This window comes from Cyclospora cayetanensis, unplaced genomic scaffold (assembly GCF_002999335.1).
Source record: "Cyclospora cayetanensis isolate NF1_C8 unplaced genomic scaffold, CcayRef3 CcayRef3_contig_28, whole genome shotgun sequence".
Taxonomy (NCBI): Eukaryota; Apicomplexa; class Conoidasida; order Eucoccidiorida; family Eimeriidae; genus Cyclospora; species Cyclospora cayetanensis.
In genome coordinates this window covers 163736-177714 of record NW_020312236.1, presented here as the reverse complement: position 1 = coordinate 177714, position 13979 = coordinate 163736, and the positions used below count along the sequence as shown (strand labels likewise).

General features: G+C 52.8%; 2 protein-coding genes across 2 annotated transcripts; one reads left to right on the top strand and one right to left on the bottom strand.

Moving 5' to 3' along the window:
• The first annotated feature begins 3776 nt into the window (after positions 1 to 3776).
• Positions 3777 to 6053, top strand: LOC34622498. Its single transcript, XM_026338596.1, has one exon. The coding sequence runs from the start codon at positions 3777 to 3779 to the stop codon at positions 6051 to 6053; it is 2277 nt and encodes a 758-aa protein (XP_026194381.1).
• Positions 6054 to 7272: 1219 nt separating this feature from the next.
• Positions 7273 to 10778, bottom strand: LOC34622499 (deoxyribonuclease Tat-D). The gene is made up of 9 exons (XM_026338595.1): positions 10681 to 10778; positions 10332 to 10432; positions 9644 to 9950; positions 9459 to 9541; positions 8800 to 8883; positions 8584 to 8666; positions 8402 to 8484; positions 8219 to 8284; positions 7273 to 7585 (listed from the first exon to the last, which is right to left on the bottom strand). The coding sequence occupies exons 1-9, from the start codon at positions 10776 to 10778 to the stop codon at positions 7273 to 7275; spliced, it is 1218 nt and encodes a 405-aa protein (XP_026194380.1).
• Between the last annotated feature and the right edge of the window lie 3201 nt (positions 10779 to 13979).

Below are 13979 nucleotides of genomic sequence, written 5' to 3'. Positions count from 1 at the left end.
GCCGCAGAACTATTAATATTGACTTCTTGCACAATTTCTAACCCCCCAGAGTACTTGAGTAATTTGTAGCACACGCGAATTCCCCCTGTGGACCCAGCGTGTTCACAGAACACCTTTGGATTGCTGAAATTTAGAAGCGCCGTGGTAACACTTGACGAGAGTTTCTGGTGAACTACGGCGTGAAGGGCTTAGTGGTCAAAGGATAAGCAGCTGCGGGCCTCGGTGCCTGAAGGAGAATTCATATTATTTTTTGATTGCCAGCGCTGATCGCAGCCACTGATATTCCTTGCCTCCGTGGTACTTGTCTTTTGACAGCTCATCATTTGCTTGAAGTAGCTCTTTCATCTGCTGGTGCTGCTTCGAAAGCTACCACTTATTGTTGCTAAAGTGTCCTCTACATTCAGATGAATGCCTTCAGGCATTTTCTCCCTACATTCTGGCCGTTGCCTCTTTCGAGGCTTTGAAATCGACTAGGGTGCATGCACCGCTGCGTTTGCATGCAGAGAGTGCATGGAGGCACTGCAGAGCAAGAGTGTATTTCGATTTCTCTTTTACATGTTAGGTATCGTGTGCTCTCTAGTAGTAGAAGAGTTATGCGTTTCAGCGCTCTAAGGAGACCGACATCGCACCACGGCCGTCGTGTTGTTTTGGTCGTTGGTTTGTTCTTGTACAGTGTGTGTGCATTTCTTCCCGTCAATTTCACCTCAGTTTTTGATGTACAATTTTGCTCTCCCGCTTGCACAGTTTTTGCGTGCCCGGGGAACGATGATGAAGGGGGAGTTCTTTTTGCTTCCTGCATGCATTTTCTAGATCACGAGGGAGTGTAATTCGAAATAAAGGGGGGAGACGTAACGGGCAAAGCTGAACTCAAACCCTTTTCAATGAACTAGTTGTATTTACCTTCAAATCAGTTAGAAGTTGACTCCATGGTTCGTCTACTCATACGTGTCACCTCGGTAGAACAAGACACATATTTCGTATGAACGTACGCTACACGCTGTGTGCAAGTGGCTGTGGTTGCTCGGATTGTTTAGAAGGGACAGCAACTCTCTGCCTACGTGTTCATCTTACCTCATGATGGAACCTCTGAGGACCACGGGCAGCGGGAGGACGGACTTTCTTCAGGAAGAACTCAATAATTTCATTGTCGCTTTGTAACGAGTCTGGAGATCTGCATCTCCGTACATGGAACTTCGATGAAGCAGTACCCACGCAATGTGGACTGCAAAAGTAGGCTCATTGAGGAATAAAACACGAGCAGCCAAACAAAAGATATGCTCTTGACTATTTTTTTGGTAAACTAGACTCTGTTACAATCTTGAGGGATGGTAGCTTGGTTCATCACAGCAAGGCAACAAATTGACGGAAGCCCTTGAACACATTGCTTCCCCTTCCTGGGAGTCACTGAATGCAAGTTACGTAATAACAGGGCACTCCGACTAGATGAAACGAGGGATGTAGTCAGTAAGCCATGCTGCGCAAGGTAACCACCACCTCTTCACTCGTAGAACTAGTTTAGTGGGCTGTGGACCGACAGGCTTCGCAGTTCTCATTTCGTTTTTCTGCACCGCATGGCTGGATCCACTCTGTGAGGACATTGACTGTGTGCATGTGTCCTACATGTACTGTGCAAATGCTTGAAAGGCGTGGATGGTGTAGCTGGTCTTATGCGTAGTATTTTTCCGCATGTCAGGTGGGACGGCGGCGGAGGAGAGTGCTTTAGTAGGACTCAGGCCATAGGCTCAGGATGAAAAGCACTCAACGGTGCGCTAGTCCTTTCAATTGGAGCACGACATTAAGGCTATAGGCTTTTAAAGCAGAGAGAGAGAGGCCCTCGGAAGGCATTCTCCTGTACATCCACCTCCTGGAGTGGCGAAGGAAGAACAATGCGCACCGTGCTGCGCAATGCAGAAAGGCACTCTGGGATTTCTGGCCTGTAAGACGCGTTCTGTTTATCCGTTTCAGGAGTTTACGCGCAGGAGGGGCAGATGGCGCTTTCGGTTCGATTACACTGTGTTGAGGCCTTCTTGCCCGTTACTTTTCTGTCGGATGCAACCTATTCAAAAACATGCAGTCCATATGTGTGCCGATAATTCTTTTTTATTACTGGGTTTTCGACTCGTCTATGCCGCCACGGGCAAGCAGGCGAGTGTTAACGTCGTGAGAGTCGACTGGTGCACTTGCAGCGGAGGTTCTTCGAAGCGAGCGCGTTTCGCAGCTCACAGGGCCCAAAGGAAAGAGACTGGTACTAAGTTAGAGAGAATTTGCGCTCTTAGGTGGAAGGGGAGGCTCGTTGATGAGCAGGAGAATGAGGAAAGTTGCTCGCTCCGTGGCCTCCTCGCTCGCCTAGGGGCTGAACGGGGGCTGCGCTGCTCATGTGTTGGGGGTGGCTTTTCGCTCCTGAACGAAGACTCAAGAGTTCTCAAAGGGGCTTTAAATCAGTTTAAAAGCCATTTGCCGCGTCTTATGGGTCTGCAATCGCAGAAGTCCGCCTGTAGCGGATGATAGTGTTCTAGAAGGTGTTCTGGCAGATCTGCAACCACGCAGTGGGATACAAATTCTCCTCACAGACGCTGGCTGCCCATGGGCTTGCCCAGGACTGAACGAATGGCTTTCTCTGGGCGCATGGGGAGCTGTTCCTGGTTATCTAAGTAGGACGAGCAGCGCTGGGAAGCGCAGCCAGTTGCAGTGCCGTTTGCAGCGCTTCCCCGCGTTGCTGCCAGCTACCTTGTCTGCTGACTCTGCTCCTTTCCCGAGCCGGCGGGCGCGTCGACACCGACATATTCTCCATCCCACATTCGTGCGCAGCTCCTTCCCACATGTTTTCTATGCCGCCTTACCCTGCTCGCCTCCAGGCCGGCAGCCGTTCTTCTGCGGGGTCCCCCTGCCTCCACAGCTGCAGTGTATTCGCAGGATTGAAGGCGAGGCTGCTGCTGCTGCTCAGTCCCTTCGTCTTGGCTGCTGCCTCCTCCGACTCCACAGGCCTCGTAAGCGAGCAGGCATCCATCCCGCATCTGACTGAGTCCATCCCGCATCTGACTGAATCCACCCCGCATCTGACTGAATCCGCCCCGCATCTGACTGAATCCACCCCGCATCTGATTGAAGCCTTTCCCCTCCGGCTTGCAGGTGAAGACCTCTTCATCAGCGAAGAGACCTCCACTGTGACGCACCCTGACTCCTGGTACACGCTCAGCTCGGACTCATGGGATTCATATTCAAGATTCACTCCCGTAGAGGCACCTTCGAGGGCAGCTCCTCGCAGGCGCAGAAACTCTGGCCCTTCCCTGCCGCGCAAGTGGCAGAAATGGGCTGTTGCATGCGTCCTGCTCTTGGGGGCACTTCTCGCCGTGCATCGAATCAAGGGTACGGAGTGGCAGGCGCTGTTCGCAGAGTGGTTCCGACCTGAGAGGGGTTTTGAGAAGCTGCCCCTCGACGACTTGGAGAGGCTCTCTCTGTACAGCGGAGATCGCGATTACGAGAAAGCGAAACGCGCATCCGAAAGTCTGCGCACCAGCATCCTGAGCGAACTTGTGAAGGAAGCTGAAGGCGTTGTGGAGCGACTAGACACGCCAGCGACTCGAGGCGCCTTGAAGACGCTCCAGAGTCTCCTTAAGAAGGCAGAAAATCTGGAAAAATCGCTGCTCGACTTCTCACCTGGAAAGCATTCTGAAAATCCTCTGGCTGCCTCTGTAGTGCGGGCCCGGCATGCGCGCCACGTCTACTCGAGCATTCAGCGTTTGGGGGACGAGGCGGCAGTGGAGGCGAATAAGATCATGAGCTATGCGGAAGCGCTCATTGAGAAGCCGAAGAAAAAGGCCCAAAAGCTATTGCACATGATGCATGTGTTTCAGCTTCATATAACGCAGCTGGTGCCGCTGTATAAAGAGGTCGCTGAAGCAGACGAGGTGATTCCGGCGCATGTGTTTGCGGTGCAAAAGCTCGTGAACATTGGGCATCAGGAAATGAAGAAATTGCAAGCTGCCAGCGCCCGTATTAGCGACAGTGTTGGCAGGTCCAAGAGTCTGCCAGCAGTCTATGCCTCGCTCCGGACGGCTAGAAGGGATGTGCGTATCGTGCAAGAGGCACTTGATCGGCTGCAGTTTTTCAAGCAGGAAGTAGAGGCGTGGACAGGAGAGGGTTTAGCAACCTTTCGTGTCGCGGCTCATAACGTGGTGGCTGGCACTGTTACGCAATCTCTGAACATGCTCAATGTCATGGAGCGCAGCAAAGCGGGTCTCATGAAGGCTCGCCTGCCTGAACACCTGTGGCAACTAGCGGTTCCTTGCTTCGCTTCCACCGAAACGGCCAGTGTGCTCCTTGAGCAGGTGCCTAATGTACTGATGGGAATCAAAGGAGCAAAATCACCTTGGGAGGCCGTCGAGCATGTGAGCGCGGCGAAAGAGCTGCGTTCACAAGTAGCAGACTTGATGCAAGCATTTTCCAATGTCGTGGTGGAGTACGAACCCTCTGTCTTTTATAACCCTTACGAGGGGGAGGAGCAAATTGAGTCCCCATCAGACCCTTCAGGAGAAGAAAGAATGGGAATCACTTATGACACCAGAGAACTAAAGCAGAAGCTCATGACCATCATGGGCTTGACTGCAGAAACAGCGCAGCTTGCAGCCTCTGGATTCGGATGGCAAATTCCATCCTTGAATGAAGAGGTGCATGAAGGTTTTGCGAATTCGGGAATGCAAGGCACTAGGAAACACTCTCCATTTCGGCGCTCGAGTGGGCTGTTGACTAAGCACATGGAGCAAACAAACCACGCTAAACGTCTTGTTGTCGAAGTGAATGACTTGCTAAAAAACATGGACGAATCCATGTCAGCTCTCAACATTACCGCATTCGGAGATGCGTCTACGTTACTTTCTTCGATGATGCAATCGCAATCAGTTAATGCAGCTTCGGTCTGGACTGATGGGAAGGCATGGATGCGTCTCGAGCTTTTGATTCGAAAAGCGGAAAAGATTTACTTCGAAGCGCTGAGATCCTTATCTGCTTCTATGCCTTCCGCGGTGCTGTCCTTAGAATCTAACCAACGAAACTTTCGGAGAGCCGTCGACTTGATTTATGAGGTGGATACACCACAGGCCGCCGCGCCACTGGTCTTCGAGCTTTTGAACAAAAGCATAACGATTGAAAGTCTCGCTCGTGAGCAACTAGACGACTCCTTAAAGTCTAAAGCAGAGTTGCTGGATGCTCTTGCGCTCTGGCCCTCTGGGACGGCGAAGCAGGAGGCTCTAAGATTGGCGAAGGAGGCGCAGGAAGTTTTCAAGAGGGCTGAGTTGCAAATCAGAAAGGTAATGGACGCAGAGCACAAGATTCTTGGCAGGCCGGTCTATGCGGGAGAGGAGGACGAAGAAGAGGTCTTGCTCGTCATGAGAAGGGCAGAGGCAACGATTCAGCGGAGTAAGGAACAGCTTCACGCGTCGTGCACAGCCCTAAGGGCAGCCAGATCAGTCTCTGAGCTTGCAGCGGCAGCCAGGAACGTGCTTGTAGCACAGGATGAGGCCGTGACAGCTGCACAAGAAGTTCAGACAGTACGCCAGTCCTCCCTCCTCGAGCGATATAAGCGTGAAGGTGTGACCGACTATGTGGGAAGCGCACTTGAGAGATCGTCGGAGCTCCATCGCGAAGCGTTGGACCTGTATGCTCAGCTAGGCACTGCGCTACAGGAAGCTAGGAATGCTCAGAAAACCCACGCGGAGCTCATCAGCCGGTTTCATGAAGATATGGGGAACTCGGTGCATGGGCAAAGCAGCAAACCTCCAGTTGGATTGGCGCTGGCCCCTAAACCAGCCTTGGAGGACGAAAAGTCATTTGTTGAGGCTTTGGTGCAGCACATGAAGTGTCTTACTGAGGCGACAGCTGAAAACACAAGGGAAGCACTTTTTGACATCCCGCTCCTTCGTCGAACGGCAACAGCAGCAGCAGGGGACATTGCAGAACTTGTACTGGCCGTGTTGAATGCAGACACTCGGGTGTACGCGCAGCAAGTTAGTAGCGATATGAAACAATTTCTCAAAGATTTAGACGCGCTATTTTAGGCTCTAATCGAGGCCTTGACCAGGATCAACCGTGTGTTCAGGAAAGCGGCAGCCCGTGATGAGCAGTCATTTGCTGCCTGCACGCTTACCTGCATGCGTATAAATGCCTGTGTATATATATTGTCTCTGCGCACACGTGGACATAGTCGCATTTGAATTTAGGGTGGCGAGTGCCATGCATGACCGAATTTCCGCCGCAGCGCAGTCTCCCGTAGTCTGTCGATGCATGTCCTTTGCACACAATCCCTCTAGATGCAGCTCAGCTGATGAGAGTGAAGCCCTAGTGTGTTTCTTCTCCCCATTACCCCAAGTCGGAGAGATTTCCGGCTCATGGCTGGGAAGCAGCTAGTCTGCGAAATTGAGCCTACATCTCCTCGGCACGCAGATAAACAGGCGGGAAGAAAGGCACTGGGCAATGACTCCTTCTCGCCCTTTTTTTTTGCATAATGAGGTTGTTGTGTCTCTACGTGGCCCTGTAAAACACAAGTGGCCCTCTGGAGTTGGCACGCTCCACACTCAACTTTGGCCTTTTTAAGAGGTGCCGCTTAGATTGGGGTCTGTCCACCACACAAGGCACGCCTGATGCGGGTTCGGCTGCACAACCACCCCCCTACGATTTCGATGCGCGCTTTTTTCGAGTGTCGGGTAGATGCTAGCATTATGTGCAGCGCCATTGAGAGCCGAACGCGGCTCGGCACACAAGGTTTCCCGTGCAGGGATCCAAGAGTATGGCACAGGAGTTGGCCTGACCAACAGCATGCGCTATCGCCCCCTGTCTTCCTCCCCTGTAGATCTCATGGGCTTGGCTCGCAGATGATGAGGCTGCCCATGCCTCCTCTGCGTGTGTAGTTACAGCGCGGGGAGGGAAGGCCTTGCCAGAAATGTGAGAGCGACTCGGGGAATCCAGCAAGGCCCGTAGCGAGAGTGCTGACACCCGCAAGGGGGTGGCCTAAGGAGCGCAAGGGAAGTCTAACCTTCCCAGCCGCACGACAGCTCCCCAGTCTCAGGAAAACGCTGTTGCTCAATTCCGCACTGGAGGGAGGGACGTGGGGAAGTGTGGGGGCGAAGGGGAGAGGGAGCTTGAGGAAAGCCAGAGTCAATCAGAAAATGCGCAGTGGAGCCTTCCCAAAGGATTCGAGCGTACTCGGAAGGCCTGATAGGGCACTAGGGGCAGCACGAGCACGCCCAGAAACCTCCAGAGTGCAGTGGCCATAAATCCTCAACTTGCGAAATACGGCCGCAGTTTTGGCGCGTAAGTGCATCCAGGAGGCAGAGCATATTTAGAACATGAGTTCCAAGCTAAAATTCGAGATCTGCTCCCAAACTCGCCCCCTAGCGAGCGATTGAGACGTCGGACAACCCATGAGTGCTGCCCCCAAGCCTTATTAGCACCGCCTTTTGTGGTTGCAGAAGCGGCGGAACTCATCAGGCACATGCAGCCACAAGAGGCCAGCAAAGAGCCTTCAGCTGAAGTACCGGGGAGTGAGTGGTGGCTTTTCGAGGCGTTACAAAAGGCTGCCCGCTCAGGCAATCTACAAGAGGGCGGCAGGCCTTCTAGATGTTACGTCGGGGATCTAAGAGCGTGGCGAATATACCTTTCTGCGCAGTTTCAAAGACTGCGGAAGAGGGGCACGGGCAGCTACAGCAAACGAACCGAGAAGCCTCGCTAAGCCTCGTAAACACTATTAGCAGAGCCACGGAGCCAGTTGTTTCTCTAAGCGCTTCTTCTATACATTCTCTCGAGTATTCTCTTACCGGATATCTATGATTCACGCACGCACCAAAGAGTCCGGCAAGCAGTTAAGCTGCAAGTCCGAAGGTGAGGCGGGCTGCTGACGCCACTGCAGAAGCCGAAGGGTTTGCACAGGGGAGTCTTGACGGCGACCACACACAGCAGGTGTGCCCCCGCTCCAGTGCATGGAAAAAAGACTTCCAGCTGGTAGAAAGGGACCTCTAATGTCGCTAGGAAGGCAAGGAGGAGAACAGAGACAGCGTGTTGTGATATATCCTGAACAAAGGGCGACCCCCCACACATACACCAAATCCTGAATTGTGAAAACGAGGACTCACGGCCCTATGCAGACAGAGTGCTCCAGACGCCGGAGCACCCCAATGCGCATGCAGCTCTATAGTTAAGCAAAAACTCTAGACAGCTTGCGGCTTACCTGCTGCAGAAATCCTCCTCAGAGAGCTCTGGTGCAACCAACTGGCGAACAATCGCCGCTACGGCTCTGCGTGCAAACCCCACGCACAAGCACCACACACCAGAAATCTGAGGTTCAGATCCTTGGTCAGCAGGAGGGAGGTTCTCAAGAGCGATTCTAGGAAACTCGAGCCGCTTTACTAACCGAATGTTGCACGGCTCGTTGCGCCCCTTCACTTGGCTCTCCGCCTCCCACTTTTCCGGCTTCACTCCGTTCAGCAGCGATCTCTGAGAACGCAGACTCCCTCAAAGGCAAAAACTCCCTAGAGCAGGCATCCTTCCCCAGGCCTGCACCTGCATTGCACAAGCTAGTCCTTCGTCGAAAACAGCGACAGCTGGCTTGCTTGCCTGCTCTTCGTTGAGGCGAGAGAACCCCGCATGGGTATGCCTCAGGCCGCACCAAGGAGCATCTGTTTTTGCGCACAAACCACCCACACAAAGCCTTCTTTGAGAGGCTTTCAGCGAACCCTTCGTGCAGCAGCGCAACGGCGCGTCGCGCTGTCGCCGTCCTCTGCAGGCTAAGGCTCGCCAGTTGCGACTTGCCAGTTTCTAGAAGAATGCGCGAGAGCGGCAGCTGCTGGACTACTGCGAGATTTTCTTGCGTCTTGAGGGAGCAGCCGTTGAGGCCTAAGCCACGCCCACCCACACCAGGCAGGCTCCACACCACGCTCTCTGGGAGCCGAACCCTACACCCCCATCCAATTCCTTATCTAGCCTTTCTCACGACATCTAAATGAGAGCCGCATGGGAACTCAAGTTACCAATGTAAAGACCCGCGTCTAGCAACTGCTTCGCCTCCTCAGCGGTGCCTGTGAAAGAATGTGCGACTCCGCCCCTCGGTCGCCAGAGATTTTCCCTTCTCTGCAGAATATCTGCATGCAGGCAGTCGCAGCGCGCACAGTGCGGAGAATCCGCAGGCGCGCTGCGCAGAGAGGCTTGCTTCCCATGCGGCGTTGGAGATCGTGTGCTGTGCAAGACAAGGCGGGAACGGGGGGAGGGAAGGGCAGTGGCACTCGGCGGCTTTTGTTCAAGGCAGAGTGCAGGACGCTAGCTGGCTCCGAGCCTGTGTACCTATGAAGTCGCTTGCCGCATTCCGCATGTGCAGGAAGAGGGGGAGGCGGCTTGTGTGACACAAGGCCAACTGTAGCTCGAAGCACCTGTGCATCAACAGCGCACCCACACCCCTGCATAAGGCCACTTACGCGAGAAACGCAAACAACTGACAAGCCCAACAAAGTCTAGGAGCGCCAGGCATGCAGATGCAGCGGTAGGCAGACAGTGGCTGCTCCCGTGCAGAAGTCGAGTGCCAAGAGGCCTTCTCAGCAGTCCTATTTATCGAGCCTGCTCTCCGCAGGATGCCGACTATGTATCCAGACTTGCTGCTCACTGCTTTTGGGTAGGTGCGTCGCAGAAGTGAAGGCGGTCATAGTCCAAGCCGATCTCTCCAACTGCAACAATGCGCCTTTTGCGCTGCCTTTGCTGGTCCCGCTGCAGCTCCTGGTGCACTTCAAAAAGCCGCTGTACATACACCTCAGGGTACTCCGAGAGACGCAAGCCCGCCTCCTCTACTTTGGCAGCAAAGGAATCGAAAAACTCGCTCTCGATGCCGCTTGTTGTGCTGCTGGGGGCAGCGAACTCGGTGCAGCGGGTAGGATGAATTCCAGCGGTCATGAAGAGGCGCTCGCATTCCGGATCTGTACGCATGCATCAAAAGCCCTAAAGTCTAGTGTTCTTGCACGTACTCTTTCTACACACATATATACACATATCTACATACACGTATATATATATATACAGATATATATACACACATATATATGTACACATATCTATATATACACATACATATAGATATATATATATACATATATACATACACATATACATACACATATATATATATATATATATATACATACACATACATACACATATATATACACATATATATATATATATATATATAGGGGGCAGGCGAGCAGCGCTTAGGAAGACGCCGTTCTGGATGCCTGGCCAAATTAAGCGACTGTTGCTGCCGTTGTGGCAGAATAAGGGAAAATTTGGCATCAGAATACCGTAGAGTTCAGCAATCTTGAGGTTGGTGCGAAGGTCCTCAAAGGCTCCACTCGTTAGAATGATTTTGTCGACGCCAGCGGCCTCGGCACGCCGCAAAACTCTATAATAAATAAAATAAAAAAAAAAAAAACACACACACACACACACACATACATACATACATACACATACACCTCAGGCCTTAACACCCATCAGGTTTGTTGCAATATATAAATATATACACATATATAAAGCCCCAAGTGCAGAGAGCGAAGAAGAGCTTGTGCAGGCGCAAGCTAGCTGACCCAAAGAGGAGTTGAATGCACAGGCTGTCAAGGATTTGGGAGGTTCTTTGCGCGGGAAACGTACAGGTGAATGTCAGGTGGATGTTTTTGCTTGTCGTGATACTTCCCCTCGTACATGGGGTCGCACAGATTGGCGCCAATATCCACAAAGCGGCTTGCCATGATGGATGCGCGAGGGGCTGCTGCTCCTGCAGGGGGTAGTAGGAGTTCCTCGCAGCCTCCTCCTGACGGTGTGTGGCTGAAAGTTGCCTTTAATGCCGTGCTGCTGCGATCATTAGGCTTGCTTGTGTTCTTGTTGACGCTGGGGGTGATGCGCCTCCAGCCCCCCCGTGGTATCTTGAGCAGCCTCTTGAGGGGATTTCTGGAGGCCCCCTTGCGCCTGTGGCTTCCTTTGGTGTCTTCGGGAAGAGTTATATCGAAGCAACACTTGGCCTGCAACAGTTGCTGGTGCGGCTGGAGCGAGCCTCGGGCTGGAGAGACACCGAGAGGCAACCCCACCCCGTAAGGCTCCTGTGCGGAAAAGAAACGCAGGCGAGGGGCTGTGACTAAGGCGGCTGCTTCAGACGCGCTCGTGCGGCCTGAACGGGAAAGAAAGCAGATACGGATTTCTCCCGTCAAGGGGGCTGCTACGGCTGGCTGGGAAGCAAGGCGTGCGGCTTCAGCACTGAAACTGCAGCAGCAGCAGCAGAGAACAAGTGACACGAGCCGCTGCGTCCGGCCTGCTGTTACGCTGCAGTTGAAAGCACATAGGACCATTCTGCGCTGCTGCTGCTGCTACCGAGCACCCGCACGGGGAACTACAAGCGTTGGCGATACCCCCAGGGCGCATGCAGCTCGTTCAAGTCGCCACGCGCGAAACAAAGGAGCACCGGATGCACAGTAGCCTTCTAAAAACGGTGCACCATAGGCTCACGATCCTGAACCAAAATACACCTCCGGAACTAAAGGGCCCATACGAACGAAGGACTCTTCTTGGTGGGAGGGGCCCCTGCACGGGGGCCCCCTCCCCGCGACACAGGGGGGCCCCATCTATTCCTTTGGAGGAAGATGCATGCGAGCCACCCGTCGCACATATGAGCCCATAAACATCAGCAAGCAAGGGGTATTTAAATAATCTTTAGACCAGAGCGCGCTTATCGCTGCCAAGCTGTAGCCTTCACACCCTATACTCCATTCCAGGAAACAGCACGCCATGAACAGGGGCGATCTTTATTACAGATACACTTCGTCAAAAGCCCATAATTTGTGGCTTTTGTGCTCCTGTATTTAGGGTGTGTACTTTGGAACTTAGCCGTTTGTTCTTTGGAGCTTAGCCGTGTGCACAAGGCGACGTGAGATCCAAGGCTTGTTGTTTGGACAAGTAGAGGCGGAACGCCGCGCTCGCTGTGTGGTGGGAAGAGTGGGCCTGCGTTGGCTGTAGGAGGCGCCCTTACGGTGCCGGACCCGGCAGGTGTTCCCCACACAACTAGAGTCACCACTGCCTGTTACTACCATGTTCGTGGGAGGAGCACTCTGCGGCAATATGCTGATACACTTGAAAGAATCTTCCTTGGACGCTTGTTTGTTGGCGTAGCATTGTAATTATTGAACGACTGTGTACGCGCCCCAGAGGCCACGCCCGCATATTTAATATATGTGGCGGGATGGAGCGGCCTTTAGGCCGGTTGTGCTAGGCCAGTGCCATCATCACCTGCCTGGGTGCTACCAGAGTGGAGGGAAAATCACACCGAAGCCATTCTAGCGCGTCATACTTTGCAAGACCCTGAGAGTACACCTGATACGAGGGACTGTAGAGACTGCGCATTTATGCGCGGCAACAGAATGTTCAGTTTCATCTGCTGGTTTAGGAAGGGGGGGATATCTAGGGTCTTCTCTCGCGGGAGCTGTTTGCAGAATTTGTTTGTTCAGAATTACTGCGGGTGCTTTGGTACGTATTGGCGACTCTTTGCCAAACCGGAGATGTCATGCAAGGGGAAGCCGGAAAGTGAGGGGGAGGCCCAGAAGCCTCTCGGCTCCTGCATATGCTTTGCGGTGAGTGTGTTGGGAGCAGCAAAAATGGCTTTGCAGGTAGAGCAGTGACAGGATGTTGTGCTAAGCCTGTTCTGAACAAAGTGGCTCGCTGTAGGGGGTCATCGCTCAGTGAAAATGGGTTTCTGAATTGCTGCAACATCTGGCTGCAGAGAGATGGTCTAGCCTTGTTTCGCAGGAAGGCACGGAGGAAGAAACTGCCAGTCAATGAGGGGGGCTGTACGGAGTTCCCAGTTATGCAGAGAGGCTGCAGCTGCCCGAATGACTGGAAATGCCTCTGACTGAGGCATCAGTACTTGAAATATGTCGTTTCTAAAGTGCCACCATCTAGGGGCCCACTAAAGAAGAGAAAGCACTTCAGCTCTTTGTCCTGCCTAACGACTGTCTACCTCTTTTTCTGTGGCCACCGCTCTTATGCCCTTTGTGCATCCTCTTCACTTCCATCCGCTTCTCCGTCTTACTGTTTGTTTGGATGGGCGAGTACGCGCGTAGAACATCTGATTTTGTGGCCTCGCTTGTGTCTTTTGATCCTTTCCCTCTGTTACCCCTATCGACTGAGAAAAAAAGCGGACTTACAAGACTGTACCCTTTCAGGCTAGTCCTGACCGCAACGAGCTATTGGCTGAGCTCTCGCTATCTTCCTTTGTGTCTACCCATTGGGGAAGCTGTAGGTACACTACTAGAGGGAATTGAGGCTCGCGCGGAACGCAAACACTTTTAGGCAACTTAGGCGGTAAACTGCTGCCGCCCTCCTGGAAAAAGACCAACATGCATTACCTTTTCGGAAAAATCAGATCCCGAAACCAACGCAGTGTCTATTGATAGAAGCTTGTCAGTTATGGTCATGGCTTGTAGCAAAGGGCGAAAAAGGGCTCATGAGATCAGCGCTCCGCAGTGAGCACCCGGTTATTCCTGCAAAAGCCTACAGAGCGCATAAACATGCATATCCCCGGCTCGTTGCTCTAGCTTTCGACCAGCCTTTCCTTGTGCCGAAAGAAATGTCTTGTTACACTTAGCAAATGGTTTATTTGCTAAAAATGCGCTTTCTATGGTTTGGCAGTGAAAACGCCTACCGGAAGTGCACGCATCGATGGCACGTTCGATTTTCGCCTTCCTTTCCGAGAATGAAAGGAAGAAGCGTGCAGTCGTTCATGCCGTCCCACTGCTTTTATTCTAGGGTTTACTTCAATGAAATGCTAGCGCTGGCTCGGTGTTGTTTCGTGTTTCGGTATCGTTGGGCTTTGGCTGGCAGTGCAGGGCAGCCAGCTGCTGGCCTTTGATGCTTGTAGCTGGTTCTTCCTGGAACACCTTGCGGTTCGAGCAATAATTTTGGCT